This window comes from Aplidium turbinatum, chromosome 4 (assembly GCF_918807975.1).
Source record: "Aplidium turbinatum chromosome 4, kaAplTurb1.1, whole genome shotgun sequence".
NCBI classification, from domain to species: Eukaryota; Metazoa; Chordata; class Ascidiacea; order Aplousobranchia; family Polyclinidae; genus Aplidium; species Aplidium turbinatum.
The window spans coordinates 31,661,117-31,674,472 of NC_137475.1; the positions used below are offsets into that span (position 1 = coordinate 31,661,117).

Below are 13,356 nucleotides of genomic sequence, written 5' to 3' on the forward strand. Positions count from 1 at the left end.
AAGCACTACTTTGCATTTTCTGCACTAACCTACTCGTCGGAGAACTAAAAATTTAAAGCAGATTGATTGTGAGATATTAAACTCGTGCTACGAAAATGATTTGCAAAACGAACATGATAAGTGGCTACAACCAGTCAGATGCAATTAAACGATTTAAGTTTAATGGTCGATTTTGTTTCAGATATAGGGTGGTCGTTGTAGGGTTACTGCACTTGGACTTTGAAACTCTTTCTAGCTGAAGTTCTGCCTTACAATAATTGTGACGCTACACAGCGCGAAATGTCTGGTTCATCGGACGGAGAATTTGTAACCTTGACTCCTCTGGAATTCGAAACTCTACGAAAGTACACCGAATGTGAGAAAAGAAGCTGCAACCTGCAGTTTTAACATTTTATGAGAAAATTATCTAACAATTTGTCTAATTTTCACCGTGTAATGACAATAACGGGCTTCGTTAGCGTATTGGTTGCTTTCACATTCCTTGTGAGAATGCGTTAGATTATTATTTTGAAGATCAGGTTCTATGGTCTGTGTCAGAAGCTGTAGGCTACAATAGTGCGAAAGTAAAGTTTATTGTAATAGTTTTCGTCTGGTATTTTTGTAGTACAAAGTAAGCAAGCCTAGTTCGGAGCTTCAAGTTACTTGATTTCTGTTCAAAAAACTCAAAATAGAAAGATACGCGACTACATTCTCGAAAAGTAAATCGCTTGATTGTACACAACTATTTTCGGTCATATTTCAGATTCTTCAAAGAAGTTGAAAGATGTTTTACAGGAATTTAATGAAGGTGGAATCTTATCGAAATACAATAAAGAAGAAGTAAGTGTTTTGTTGATGTAACGTACATAGTTTTTACATAAAAGGCTATCTCATTCATACTCAAACTAATTTTCCAAAACGTGAAGTAAAATCGTAACAATTTTTCAAGCAAAACTACATACCTACATTGTTGTATAAATTTCACAGAACTCAAATTGTCAAAATCAAAATTTCCTAATTAGTATGAATACCAAACTACTGTCATTCAATAACTTGAAGTTCTTTTAAGCGAATTCAAAAATGCTGGTTTTTATTTTTGGCAACAACTGACAATTTTCGGTTTGTTGTGAATCGAATACAGTGTCATTTTTAACCTTTTTTTTTTTCAATGGAATGTCTGGTAAGAAAGCAAAAACACATAAATGTTTATTCTTTAAACGTTTTCAATTTGTAAAATTGCGGTTTATTATCGATTGTGAGCTGAAACATTTATTTTTCAACACGATCTAAAAATTTACAAATTTCATGTCATGTATCCCAACAAAATGCAAGAAAATAAAAGTATCGAAGATCTTGTGTTTTTCACAACTACAGTGCCCTTAAGGACACAAGACTTTGCAAAATGATAAATTCGAAAAGCAAAAAATTCAAATCGGACGTTTTCGGTTTAGAAGTATCCAACATGTGATATGAGTAATTCTGTTTGTTGTGGTATATATTAAAGATCGCCATTCGTTTGTCTCATCTTCAGTAGGTCAAACCTGGCATTTTCCCCCGCTAGCAGGGGTCAGCTTGGTTTTGCAACCTTTTCGCCTTGTTTCCCAGTTGGGGTGAATTCAACTGTTCTTTGCTTTTATGACGTCTTTCTCCTACTATAGCCATCTCTTCTTTTTCATGGTAATCTTCCCGCAAGTCTAAACAGATTGTTTCAAGTATCTCTGGTACAGCATTGGCAGAATTCGGAATTGTTGTTTTTTCGTTACGGAATTTATTGTATATTTATTTATGTATTTATGCCAAGGCTGCTATAAATTTCAGCAGAAGGCGCCATTACAGCGGGATTATAATTTTCTTGCATTTTTCTTTCGATTAACCGGCGGCTTAGTGGTTAGAGCGTTCTGAATCTTAAAAAGTGAAAGTGATACTGAATCTTATTCTTGGTCAGCAAAAATGGATTAAGGGTAATTATGTACTCGGCTGCGCCTCTACATTGTTGTGCTGACACTGTCTGCTTTGTGAAGCGCTGAAATGCCTTGTGATGCTGGTGCTGTCATACAGTAATATACTTTGCATATTTGTGGCAAACTACCTAAAAGGTAAACTTAAAGAAAGATTTCAGTACCGAACGATTTGCAGACTTTTTGTATCGTAAATTTTATTTTGCGTTATTGCTGCGTCAAAACATAATCTCACAATTACCATAACTTTATTAATTTATGTCTTACTAGCTACTAAATTGCAGCGACTATGGCAATACAGTAAGATGCGTTTCATTTTTTCACTTGCATCAACATGTTGTTACTTTAAATTAACTATATGTATATCCATTTTGCTTGAAGTTTTTCTTTCACATCATGTTTTAGACCAGGTCTGTGATTTTCATAAAGTAGGGGTGGGCAACCGTTTTGGATGTGGGGCCCCACACAAATCTACCGCGCCGAGGTTTAATTTTTATTTTTTGTTTGCACTCCCATTTCTGCGTGACGCAGTTTCCTTGTCACTGCACAATGTTTTCACTTAGGAAAGGAAATTTACTGCGAGGAATGTTGACGAATATCTAAAGCTCGTTACACTTATGCAAATTTTCAGTCGTTGTTTTGTGCTGCATATTGTATATTACTGGATGGGGTAGTTGTTAATTCTTTTCCTGTTGAATTGCAGACCTGGTAGAGTCTTGATCACATTTAGTCATTTACAATCATTTCAGCAAAATATCTATACATTACTGTCTATACTTCAATCATCGTTGAGACGACATCATGTTCGAAACGTTAAGCCGATCATTGCTGATCACATTGTGTATCATTTGATGTTATTTGAAAAATATACTTTGTTGTTGTTGTTTTGGTTAGTGTTTCATAAGTCATAAGACCGCGTCACCGTTGCAGCACATTGCATGACATTATAGCGTCATGGTTCAACCATTTAAACATATAGTTTCCACGTCTGTTGTACAGTGGGAGAATGTTCTGTCAAAAACTTTGCGTGAAAGCAACCTGGGAAATAGGCTACTCTATCAAATGAATTTCAAAGGGTTATTCTTTATTTTATCTGTTATGCAAATTTGTTTTTGTTTTGTCACTTTGGCGTTAGTTTAAGGAAACTAATTGACATACTTTGGGAGTGGTGTGAAGTATGTACAAATGGCCGTATATACTGTAGATGTGACAAAGCTTTACCTTTCCACTGACGTAGCCTACCTTATGTCAAGAACAATATTTATTTAGCTGCGGTTCAATGCGAATAATCTGTGTGCCAGAGTAATCAGCTTGAAGGTTAATTTATTAACCAGAAGAGGTTTACTGCTCAAAGTTAGGCTCAAAGCTCAATGTTGAATGCACATTTTAGTGACACACTTCGACGAAACTAATGAGCGCACAACACCAAGCAACAAGACAACGTTGTATCCCGATTGCAAGAGCTCGGCTAATGTTTTTCAACTATTTATCTATCCCTTTACAGCATTTAGTAAACACTGATTTCCTTGGATGTTTTTCTCAGCTTACGGTCCAAATCAGTTTAATTTCATCAAAATTTAATGTTTATAATCACGCCAGCCCATTGGCTAAGTGGTGTTCTTGTCCTTGCTTCTGGAAGATTCCATTCCATACCAGATCATGCTGGAGACTTTCATAATAAGATTGATCGTGTACTGTTCGTCAAAGAGCAGTATGGAGGAGTTTTGGCTCCTAAATATTGAAAACATGGGAACGAAATCAATGAATAACTGAGTGCGCACTACCAGTGCAAGGCTTTAGCTGTTGGGCTGTAAGTCAATAATAAACAACTTCTATGGTTTCACGTTGGCAATAGGATGATAGTCATGGATGGTACCATATCTTAACATGACATAATTCCCCATCCTAAACCTCATGAATTATATTAGAATATTACTTTTCTGACGTAAATTAGATGATTTGATCGTTTTTCCCTTCTAAAAAGTATGCCAAAGCGAAAGTAGCAAGCTTTCAACGAGAAAGTGCCCCGCAGAGCTGTCAAAACGTTTACATTTTAAATGTTCTTTCAATCAGATCTTACCCAGAGTAACACGCTTTTTAGAGAAAGTTTTTCGTGTGCACGATAATAATGGTCTTTTCTTAGATGTACAGTTTTGCTGAGCCATAATTAAAAGATTACAATTTCTACCACCATGCCGTGAAGAAATTATGCGGTGTCGTAATACCATAATCAATACGTCCTCGTTTCAGCTCAACAGGTGTATTTTATTTGGAAGGTGAAATAACATATTTTTACGTAAAATTCTCGTTATGGGTCCTAACTGTGTGTTTTAATGTCAAGTTAACATCAAGAAACCTCAATATTCCTCTTAGGCGCTACTTGATGTTTTTTTTTTATTTCCGCCCAGCGTATTGTGTGTGTGTCCATCTAAACTTACTTTATTTCACTATTTCAGCAAATTGATTTCGACGGCTTTGCCCTCTTCATTGAAACCTACCTTGAAATCAAAATACCCGAAGAGTTGTGCATTCACATGTTTCGTTCTTTCCAAAAACGAAATCCTGTTGTGAAAAGTAAGCGTCTTTGCATTTGTGTGGGTTTGTTGTGACTCTATTTAAAGTTGTGATTGCATCGTTGTTGTGTGACGTATTGTTCACATCATAAATTTCATTCTGGATACAAATAGTTTACAAGAAGGAGGTTGAAGATGATACAGGAAATTTGGCTTGCTTGAGTCAACTTTCTTTCTCAATCAACCCAGAAAGCAAAAGCCGTCATTTTTACATTGATTTAACGTCTGTAGAATGTAAAAATGAAGGATTTTGCTGTTTGGGAAGTCACCATGCTGTTTTTTTCTCAAACTAACAGACACAATCATTGATCTGACCATGCCTACATCATTGGCGTGCTTTTCGGTGACAGGTTAGATTCATTTATAATTTTATTGCATGCAGCTTTAACACTGAGCTCTGTAAAAGTTACATCATTTTGACCTTGAATTCAAATCGTAGCAATGTTAAAACTTCGTCATTTTTGTCTCATGCTACCCAATGCATGCATGTCTCCTTTCAACACTTTTTGACTGCATTTCTTCATCTTGCAACTGAATTTTTACGTTATTGTTACGTAGAAATGAAGTATTATATACGTAACATCATAACATGCAATGCTTTCCATACTCTTCGTAAATCGATAGTTCGTTTCCTGTTTCCTTTTTGCAAGATCGATATTTTGTACAAAAGTTTTCCTCAACTATGGTTGTTTTGTATTTTTATGACAAGATACAAACGGCCCATGTTGATTGGTAGTTGAAAAGGGCGTGTCATCGATAGGAGACATAGATCACAATTTGTCACATTTGAGTTCACTATCATATTGTGATCTTCTTTGACTGTGTCACTACAATTTGCTGCTTTTGTGTTTTTGATGGGAAAATACAGCAATGCGAGAAGTCAAAGAAGTGTTTTTTGAATAGATTGCGCACTTTTCTAGTGATTTTCAGATCAGTTTACTTTCTTAAAATTTTAAAGCTAATTTAACAAAAAATAGATCAAATTCAAAATTGCGTAATTAAGTTGGAATTAAAAGGTAATACATTCTTAATCGATCGTAAATGAACTAATTCTAAACATCTTAAATTTTTCTCGCACAATTAAAAAGAAATAAGTAGATCCTTTGCCAAGCTACAGTTTGAAGGAGGGCAGCCGAGATTTCAACGCTGGTTTCATTTGTAGAACCATCAAATAATAATCAAACCTAGCAACGACACGGCATTCAACATAATATAGAGTTTTGTTGGTTTTATCTGCTTACTTTTCATCAAAGCTACATTTCTCCAAAAGTAGTTTTATTTGTTTCTCTGAAAAAGACTCTTGCTTATTCAAGAATGGCCGCTCGATAAATTTCTGAAAATTAAGTGAAATCACAAACTGTTTCCTATTCATAAATTCTTGTTTCCTAAACATGAAAATAAAATGTCGCACAAACGATTTTCTTAGGATTGGAAACTATGAAAAGGCACCTTTTCTCTTGCAGCCAGAAAGGCGATAGCGTCTTATTTCCTGGTCAATATGAGATTGGAACTGACGTGAAGTAGATGTAACTCTGAATTTTGTTCTTGCCTGCTTTCTAATGCAATAAAAGATAAAATTGCCTCGCTTATCTTTTGATATCTTTGGCTGGGTGATAGCCTACAGCTTTTTCTATGCGTTACTGACGTAGACAATAGGCTTATCGGTTCAATGTTTTTGATTTCACGTTGATTCAATGTTAATAACTATAAGTCAAAGTTAAAAAGCAGATTTTGAAACGAAGCTTTTTTAGGCTTAAACAAAATTGCGTGCCAGCCTTGGTTCCAAACCGAAATTGCATTACCAATTTCCCAAAGCAGGATCCCAATCAATTCTGTGGCAGATAATTTTTTAGGAAGTTTCATTAAGTGAACAGTGTGCCGAACCTTAAATCAATTGAAACATAATCATTTTTTTGGGTTGTTCAGACCTGTAGCTAACTTTGCAAGACTAAAGACCACCACTACTAAAATAAAGACAAACAATATATATTAAAAAAAAAAAAAATCTACTGGTCATGATGTGGCTTTCTCTCAAATTTTAAAACCGCTCTATAGTAGTTGTCAAAGCATTGAAAGGGCTTTTCGGCAGGCACCGAGAGAAAGAGATGATTGTTTATTTGCCTTTCAAATAAGAGTCGAGAAAAAACACTTATACAAAAATAATATTACATCATTAGAAAGGTCTGGCAGCACCGAACAACCTTGCGATTTACCAGTCAAGATGCTGCCTGACGTCAGGTTTATTACATTACAGCAAGGTGTTCAACCAACCGCTAAAACTGATGATAAAACATTAAAAGCTGTTTAAATTTGTATAAATTTTTTCTTGTTGAAAAATGTTCTGCAAAAAAACATTAAATTTCAGTTACGATTTAAGGAACAGCTAGATAAAAATGTAGGAAGTGGGGAGCTTGCCGCGACCCTTTGTAATTTCTTCTGGCTTGAATGTGCCATAAAGTCTGGTCTATTACAACGTCATAGCTTATCAATTTTATAAAGCTTTTGAGGCATAATTAAACAACACAATGCACTTTCTTCTAATTTTCGTGGTCTTTTTAAAGCGGAGTATTTTTTGTGTGCCAAGGGCATAAAATATTAATACGCAATTCCTTAATTTCCAACATGGTGCATCTATGCAAAAGCGAATTTATAATGAATTATTTCGAAAGACGTCGGTTTGCTTGGTCGAAGCTAACGTTAAAAGCCTTGAGTAAATCTGAAATTTTATTTGATGAAACATTATGTAGATTTTCAGTCTTTGAAAAAGTTTATAAATTTGGTCACACCCACAAGTCATCTTCTCGTTGACACCGCATCTAGTTTAAACTGCCTGTAGGCCGAGTTAGTGCTGTGCTTGGCCTCGAAGCCTTGTTACAAATACAAAACAATTCGGTTGCGTTTTACTTTTGGGGTTTGTTTCATTTTGTTTTGTGCTTTTCTTGCGTGAATTTTGCTTTTTGTTTCACATCGTCAAGGTATTGTCAACGTTTTAGTGATATTATTACTGCAGCACATGAACAATGAACAGCAAGGATCACAAATGTTTCATTTCGGTTCTTATGATGGTTGATATCAGTAGGTAGCTTTGTAGAGACAACTGTTATGTTGCAAAAACGTTCACACGCTGCTCTTTATTGCCTATAGATGCTGCATTAATGGATATTTTACTGTCATAGATTGTTTATTCTTTCGCTGCAGAAGAGCTACTAGTTCTGAGAATCGACATGCGGATGTGTATCATTCGCTTTGTATTATTAATTTTGATGACTCAGTATTTTGTTTTAGTTATAATTGAGCGTTGTGAGACTGGCCTTGTTGTTGTTTGATAAAATAAACTGAAAAAATAAGAGACTGAACAAGCTGAAATAACAAAGGGGCCACATGGACTGTAATTTTAATTTGAGGCTACTTGATAAAGTGATGTTTGGTATTGTAATTAGTAGAATAAAAACTTCTCGTGACTAAAAGTGATATTAATAGCTAATGCGCAAAAAGGTAGAAACTTTCTCTTGTTGAAATTCCACGATACAGCACTTCAGCTGGCAATAAATAACCCAGTAAAAACCGCAAAACTTGTTATCTCAAAATAGTGTCTTTAAAAGTGCTTTGTAAACAGCCAAGATTGAGTTTCAAGAGAGGCTTTTTTCACCCGAAAAAAATATTCTTTCAGTCATTTCGATCAATACAAGCAAAATGAAAACCTAAATAAAACCGGCTCGCATACCAAGGAAAAATAAAGCAACTGAACGAAGCTTGCTTTTGCACGGTATATAACTTACCATTCTATTTAGAAAACGATGCAATGCGTCAAACCGTCTCAGCCGTGACGTGACAAATAATGTTCTTAAAGACACATGGGTGTGCTTTTTTGTGAATGTGACTTACCTGTTTTTGTTTCATTACTGTTTTGACCTTTGGTACTAATTTCGTGACAGCAAGTGGCGTATCGTGGATTTGATCCAAGCGACAGTCTGCTAAGATTTCCTGGGGTTGGATCTACTCTACACCACCTATGTTCCCGTACGCGCAAGCTAAAATGACGTGATCAATTTTACGCCCAAGCAGCGACGCTTTCGGGAGTGAGATCGTTGTGTTATTAGTATTACTTATGGCATCAGGAACATTAAACTAAAGCGTTTTACATTTTCATATTGTTTGAAAGTTGCAAAGCAAGTTCCGCTATTTCGAAATACTTTCTGTACGTTGTTGTCAACAAAACCTCAAAACTTTGGTTATTTTGCATTTCTTCCATCCACATATAAACTGATTTTATTTCAACCATGTTTTGTTCTCTTTTGGTCTGTCTTTAGCTTTTTCTTAAGTTTGTTTCAAAGGTTATTTTGTTTGTGGACAAAGAAGTCTTACTGTATTTTTATTTAATGTTGGTTTCCGTTTAAAAGCAACGTGACATATTTTCTCTCACCTACCCAGTCAGTGGTTTTCATATTAATTCGGTAGACTTTAAGAGGACGTTAATAACGACCAATTTATCGACTGGATTAATTGGTCTTTTGCGTTGATTTTACTTTTCTGCGTAAAAAAATTATTCAAAAACAACTGTTACTCTAAACCTCACTTGGGATATTAATATTATAGGCTACAGTAGGCCTACCTGCTGCAATATATCAGGTTTTGCAAGCGCTCAGTTGCTATAGTTTTGTCGATTTACCGCACGTTTTCAAGGTTGTAGTTTGGATAAAGAAAAAAGTAAACTGTCGAATCTGTTGAATTAGGCTGTGTGAGTTGTACAAACGTTTGTCAACTTGTACTTCACAATACAGATTAATTCATTTACAAACTGTGTAAAAGTTGGTTAATGTAGCCAAAATTTGTACTGCTTATGTTTGCCTTGAAACTTTATGATAGCATGAGTGCACGACAAGGGAGGGCTTACGTTTATTGCAGTTTATTCCATAAAGGCACTGGTTACTTTTTGCAGAAATTAACCACGGCTATCTAGAGATAAGGAGGTAGCTTATGAATCATATATTGTACCTCATCTAGATAGATACCTTCATGTAGTCAGTCTATGACAAACCTTGATTTTTCTAAACGCTGGATCACTGAACAATTATCATGTATCGATTCATTATCACTTTTTAAGTAAGTTCGTCGTAGCCTGATATTTAATAGAGCTGAAACACAGCAGAATAATTGACAATGTTCATTGTATTTTCAGGCCAAATTGCTGAAAACGTAATGCAGGTAATGGCGCCAACTGTAGCATGTGTGCCATCTGGCGGTGAGACAACAACCTTGATTTCCCCAGAGAAATGTTCAGAAGGTAATTGGTAAAAGCAAAAATTCAGCTGAATGTGAAAGTTTTAATTACAGTTAGAAATGGGAACCTTCTGCTGATTTCAATTAGGATGAAAAGCTGTAAAGATTTTATTTACTGTGATTACTCTTCGACAAAATCTTATATCAATATTACTGCTCATAGTGTCAGCGGATGACAACTCTAAGGATGAAGGGATCAACACGAACGATAGGAACTGCAACTCTACCAATAACTTCATTGATAACAAAGGTAGGTGCGAAGATCTGAAGAGGAATTCTTTGTGGAAGTTTAAGCGTAGAACAACGATTCGTTTATCGCTTTGGCTAACTTCTTTTAGTTTAACGGCATTGTCGCTTTGCGAAGCTTACATGTTATTGACGGATAGGTGAATTGTTCGTAAACAGTTGTTCGTAAAACAATATTGTTCGTAAACAGTTGTTCGTAAAATTAATTCTTCGTAAATCATTTCGTCGTATGCATCAATTGTTCGTATAGTGAATTGTTCGTAAACAGGTGATAGGTCAATTGTTTGTGAACAAATTTTCAGTTGTTACTCAGGGGCGCCGGAAGCGGGGGGCAGGGGGGCATCATGGAGGGACAGGGGGCAATGGTGCTCTTTCAAAGTCATGTAAGCTACTGCACATTTTGCAATATAACAATTTCTGCTATTCGCTTTTAGCCTAATTTTAACACAGGCCAACCAAAAAAATTTGGCACAAATAAAGGTGAGAGTCATTTTAAAGTATTTCAAGGCCCCTGATTCCGAAAATACACTTAGTTTTTTCGAATTGGCTCTAGTTTTCGAGATATTCGACAATGAAAATATTTTTGAAATCGTTAATCAAAAGCTTAAAATAATATTCACAGCACAAATTCTGCAACACAGTAGGTTACATCATTATAACATAGCATGATGTCCTTCTTTGTATACCGGACATTTGTATCATTACTCGATGGTGAGCTGATAGATGAGCATTATCGCTATATCTTATCTTAAAAGTTTTAAAAAAATTGGCCTTTCAGCAACAAAAGTGCCCTTTTTCATAATCCTGCCCCCCCCCCCAGTCAAAAATTGTTTCGGCGCCCCTATTGTTACTCGTGCAGGACATTTCCTTTGAAAATGCTCAAATTTCCAATAAGTAGTTTCTTCCCTTGTGCGTTAAGTGCACTATAATTTTTGTAATAAAGCTGGCCACCATACAAAAGTTTTGGCTTTCCTTTTTCGCTGCCATTCTGAATCAGGGACTCTACACTCTGTCTGCTCGTCTACAGCACGTCACATCTAGCACATCTCTAGCATAAACGCTACCCTAATTAATTGTTCGTAAAGAATTGTAACTGTTTTACGAACAATTAGTATTACGGTCAATTGCATGCACGAAGAAATGCTTTACGAAGAATTGTGTTACGAAGAATTAATTTTACGAACAATTGTTTACGAACAATTGTTTACGAACAATTGTCGAACAACTGTTTACGAAAAAAACGTCGGACACCGTTATTGACAACGTCATATAATTAGTAAAGATTGGAAGATTGAACTATTGGAATTTAAGTGGTTGTTAGAGAGTTATCAAACAAGGCGGTGTAGGTCTTCGTTTGAATAACTTTACTTCGTTAATATGCTGAGTGATATTGATCAATATTACTGGAGCGTCCCTCAAGGCTGTCGAAAGACACTTGCTGCGTTCAGGGAGCTTGTCGAATAAGTCTCCCTATCCTTTTCTGGCAGACTTCAGACCATCACCAACTTGTTCATTATTTATTTTTGTTTTCTCTACCAAACTAGGATTAAAAATAGATTTATACTAAACACCAAATCATTGAACTTATGTTAAGTCGCAGCAATCCGGACGACATCTAACATTGCAATAAAACTGAAAGAAAACTAAAGAGTTTTGCCTTTCCTTTGAGAAGGCGCCTTTCTCGCAGGTAAAGGCGCAAGCAAAAATTAAACGAAACGTGAACACAATAACAAATTTGCCTGGAGCCGACAAGCAAATATGACTCCGCGCGTATAGCAAATGAGCCTGCGGAACAATTACGCTACACCAAAACGTTAGGTAGCCTACATCGAAGGTCGTCATAATGTAAGTTGCGATCAATCAAACGTAAAAAAAAATATTAGAAACAGATCACTTAATCAGCAGCATTAAAATAAGTTTTAAAAAACTGAATTAAGATAAGTTTTAAAAAACTGAAAAACTATATAATTTATTTTCGCATTTCAGTGAAACTTTCAATTGATCCTCCACTTTCTTCACCTCCATCGAAACTGAGCCAACGGCCTCACAGTCAAGAAGTTGTCCATCTGAAGGACATGGTTTGTCATCTTTCGTTGTTAGAAACGGGATCCCCGGAAGACAAACTTAAATGTAAGGTTGTTAAAACTATTTCAGATACTTTGTTTATGAAATAATCACTTTAAGTAGTTATACGTAAGATCAAAGAAATTGCCAGAGTGAATAGCTAATGTAAAAATTGAATTCCAAGCCAGTAAATATGTGAGGGTATGGGGCTTGCCTCTGCAGAATTTTGAGAAATTTTACCTTGTTTGGCTTTTGGTAATAGACTAATAGCCTACTTTTTGATGTTCAGACGCACATTTTATACGATTTTCCTACACCGTTGATTAGATCATTCAGTGTGGTTAAGCAAGCTAGATTTTTTTTTTAAATATTTTTTTGCGAGGCATGTGGAAAAGCTTTTCCTGGGTCCGTTAACGGCGGGATCGTGTTAGAAAACTACCTGTAACTAAAAATGCACCGTGCCACGTCCTTGTTTGTTTGGATTTTTTTTTTTTTTTTTAAAGTGACGGTTTATGTTATGTCATTCTATTTTTGACCTTGAGTTTACAAACAAACAAAGTAAGTAAAATTATTTTGTTGTTCTCTTTGCAGTTGTATTCAAGCTGTACGACACTGACGACAACGGGAGTCTTGATAGCGTGGTGAGTAACTTCGTGACCGACTAAGTTTGACGATTTGGCTCGAAATTTTGTTCTTTTTTGCATTGAAACTTGTTTAGCCTACTTTGATTTCTAAATTTCAAAAAAAGACTCTTGAAATGTCTTTTGAATCCGAACCACACACAGTCTGTGCATGCCACAACATCTTCAATAAATGTTGTGAAGTAGTTCAACTTGCTTTATCCTGACCGACAGACTATATCACTGCAGGAACATGGTATTCATAAACATTTTACATGTTTTTGCTGTTTTTGCAATATAAGATAAATAAAATATATATACCAATTTGTTTTGCGTATTACTGTGTCTGACCGTTGTTTTTGTTTAATTGTCTATGTGATTGTGTATAGGAAATGGAACGAATCGTAACTCAAATGATGACAGTTGCTGAATATCTGAAATGGGATACCACGGAACTGCGTCCGGTAGGTGTCGCAGAGAGTCTTATTGACTCAGTGTAGTTTGATTTTATTCTGAACACCATATTATTTGTTTCAAACCAAAGAACTTCTTAAAATACGTTTGAAGACACCATAGTGATATCATTGTGCTTTAAGTTCTGGTATGTACACCTGAGAAAGTCATACTAGGTCTATT

The 13,356-nt window shown here is 35.6% G+C and overlaps 1 protein-coding gene across 1 annotated transcript in view; it reads left to right on the forward strand.

Moving 5' to 3' along the window:
* The first annotated feature begins 279 nt into the window (after positions 1-279).
* Positions 280-13,356, forward strand: part of LOC145769686 (diacylglycerol kinase beta-like) — a 33,201-nt gene continuing 20,124 nt past the window's right edge. Inside the window, exons 1-9 of the mRNA XM_082581363.1 lie at positions 280-355; positions 743-819; positions 4,394-4,529; positions 4,807-4,860; positions 9,690-9,794; positions 9,954-10,040; positions 12,023-12,166; positions 12,692-12,741; positions 13,110-13,184. Of these exons, the coding sequence (XP_082437489.1) occupies positions 280-355; positions 743-819; positions 4,394-4,529; positions 4,807-4,860; positions 9,690-9,794; positions 9,954-10,040; positions 12,023-12,166; positions 12,692-12,741; positions 13,110-13,184 (804 nt within the window). The remainder of the gene's footprint in view (positions 356-742; positions 820-4,393; positions 4,530-4,806; positions 4,861-9,689; positions 9,795-9,953; positions 10,041-12,022; positions 12,167-12,691; positions 12,742-13,109; positions 13,185-13,356) is intronic.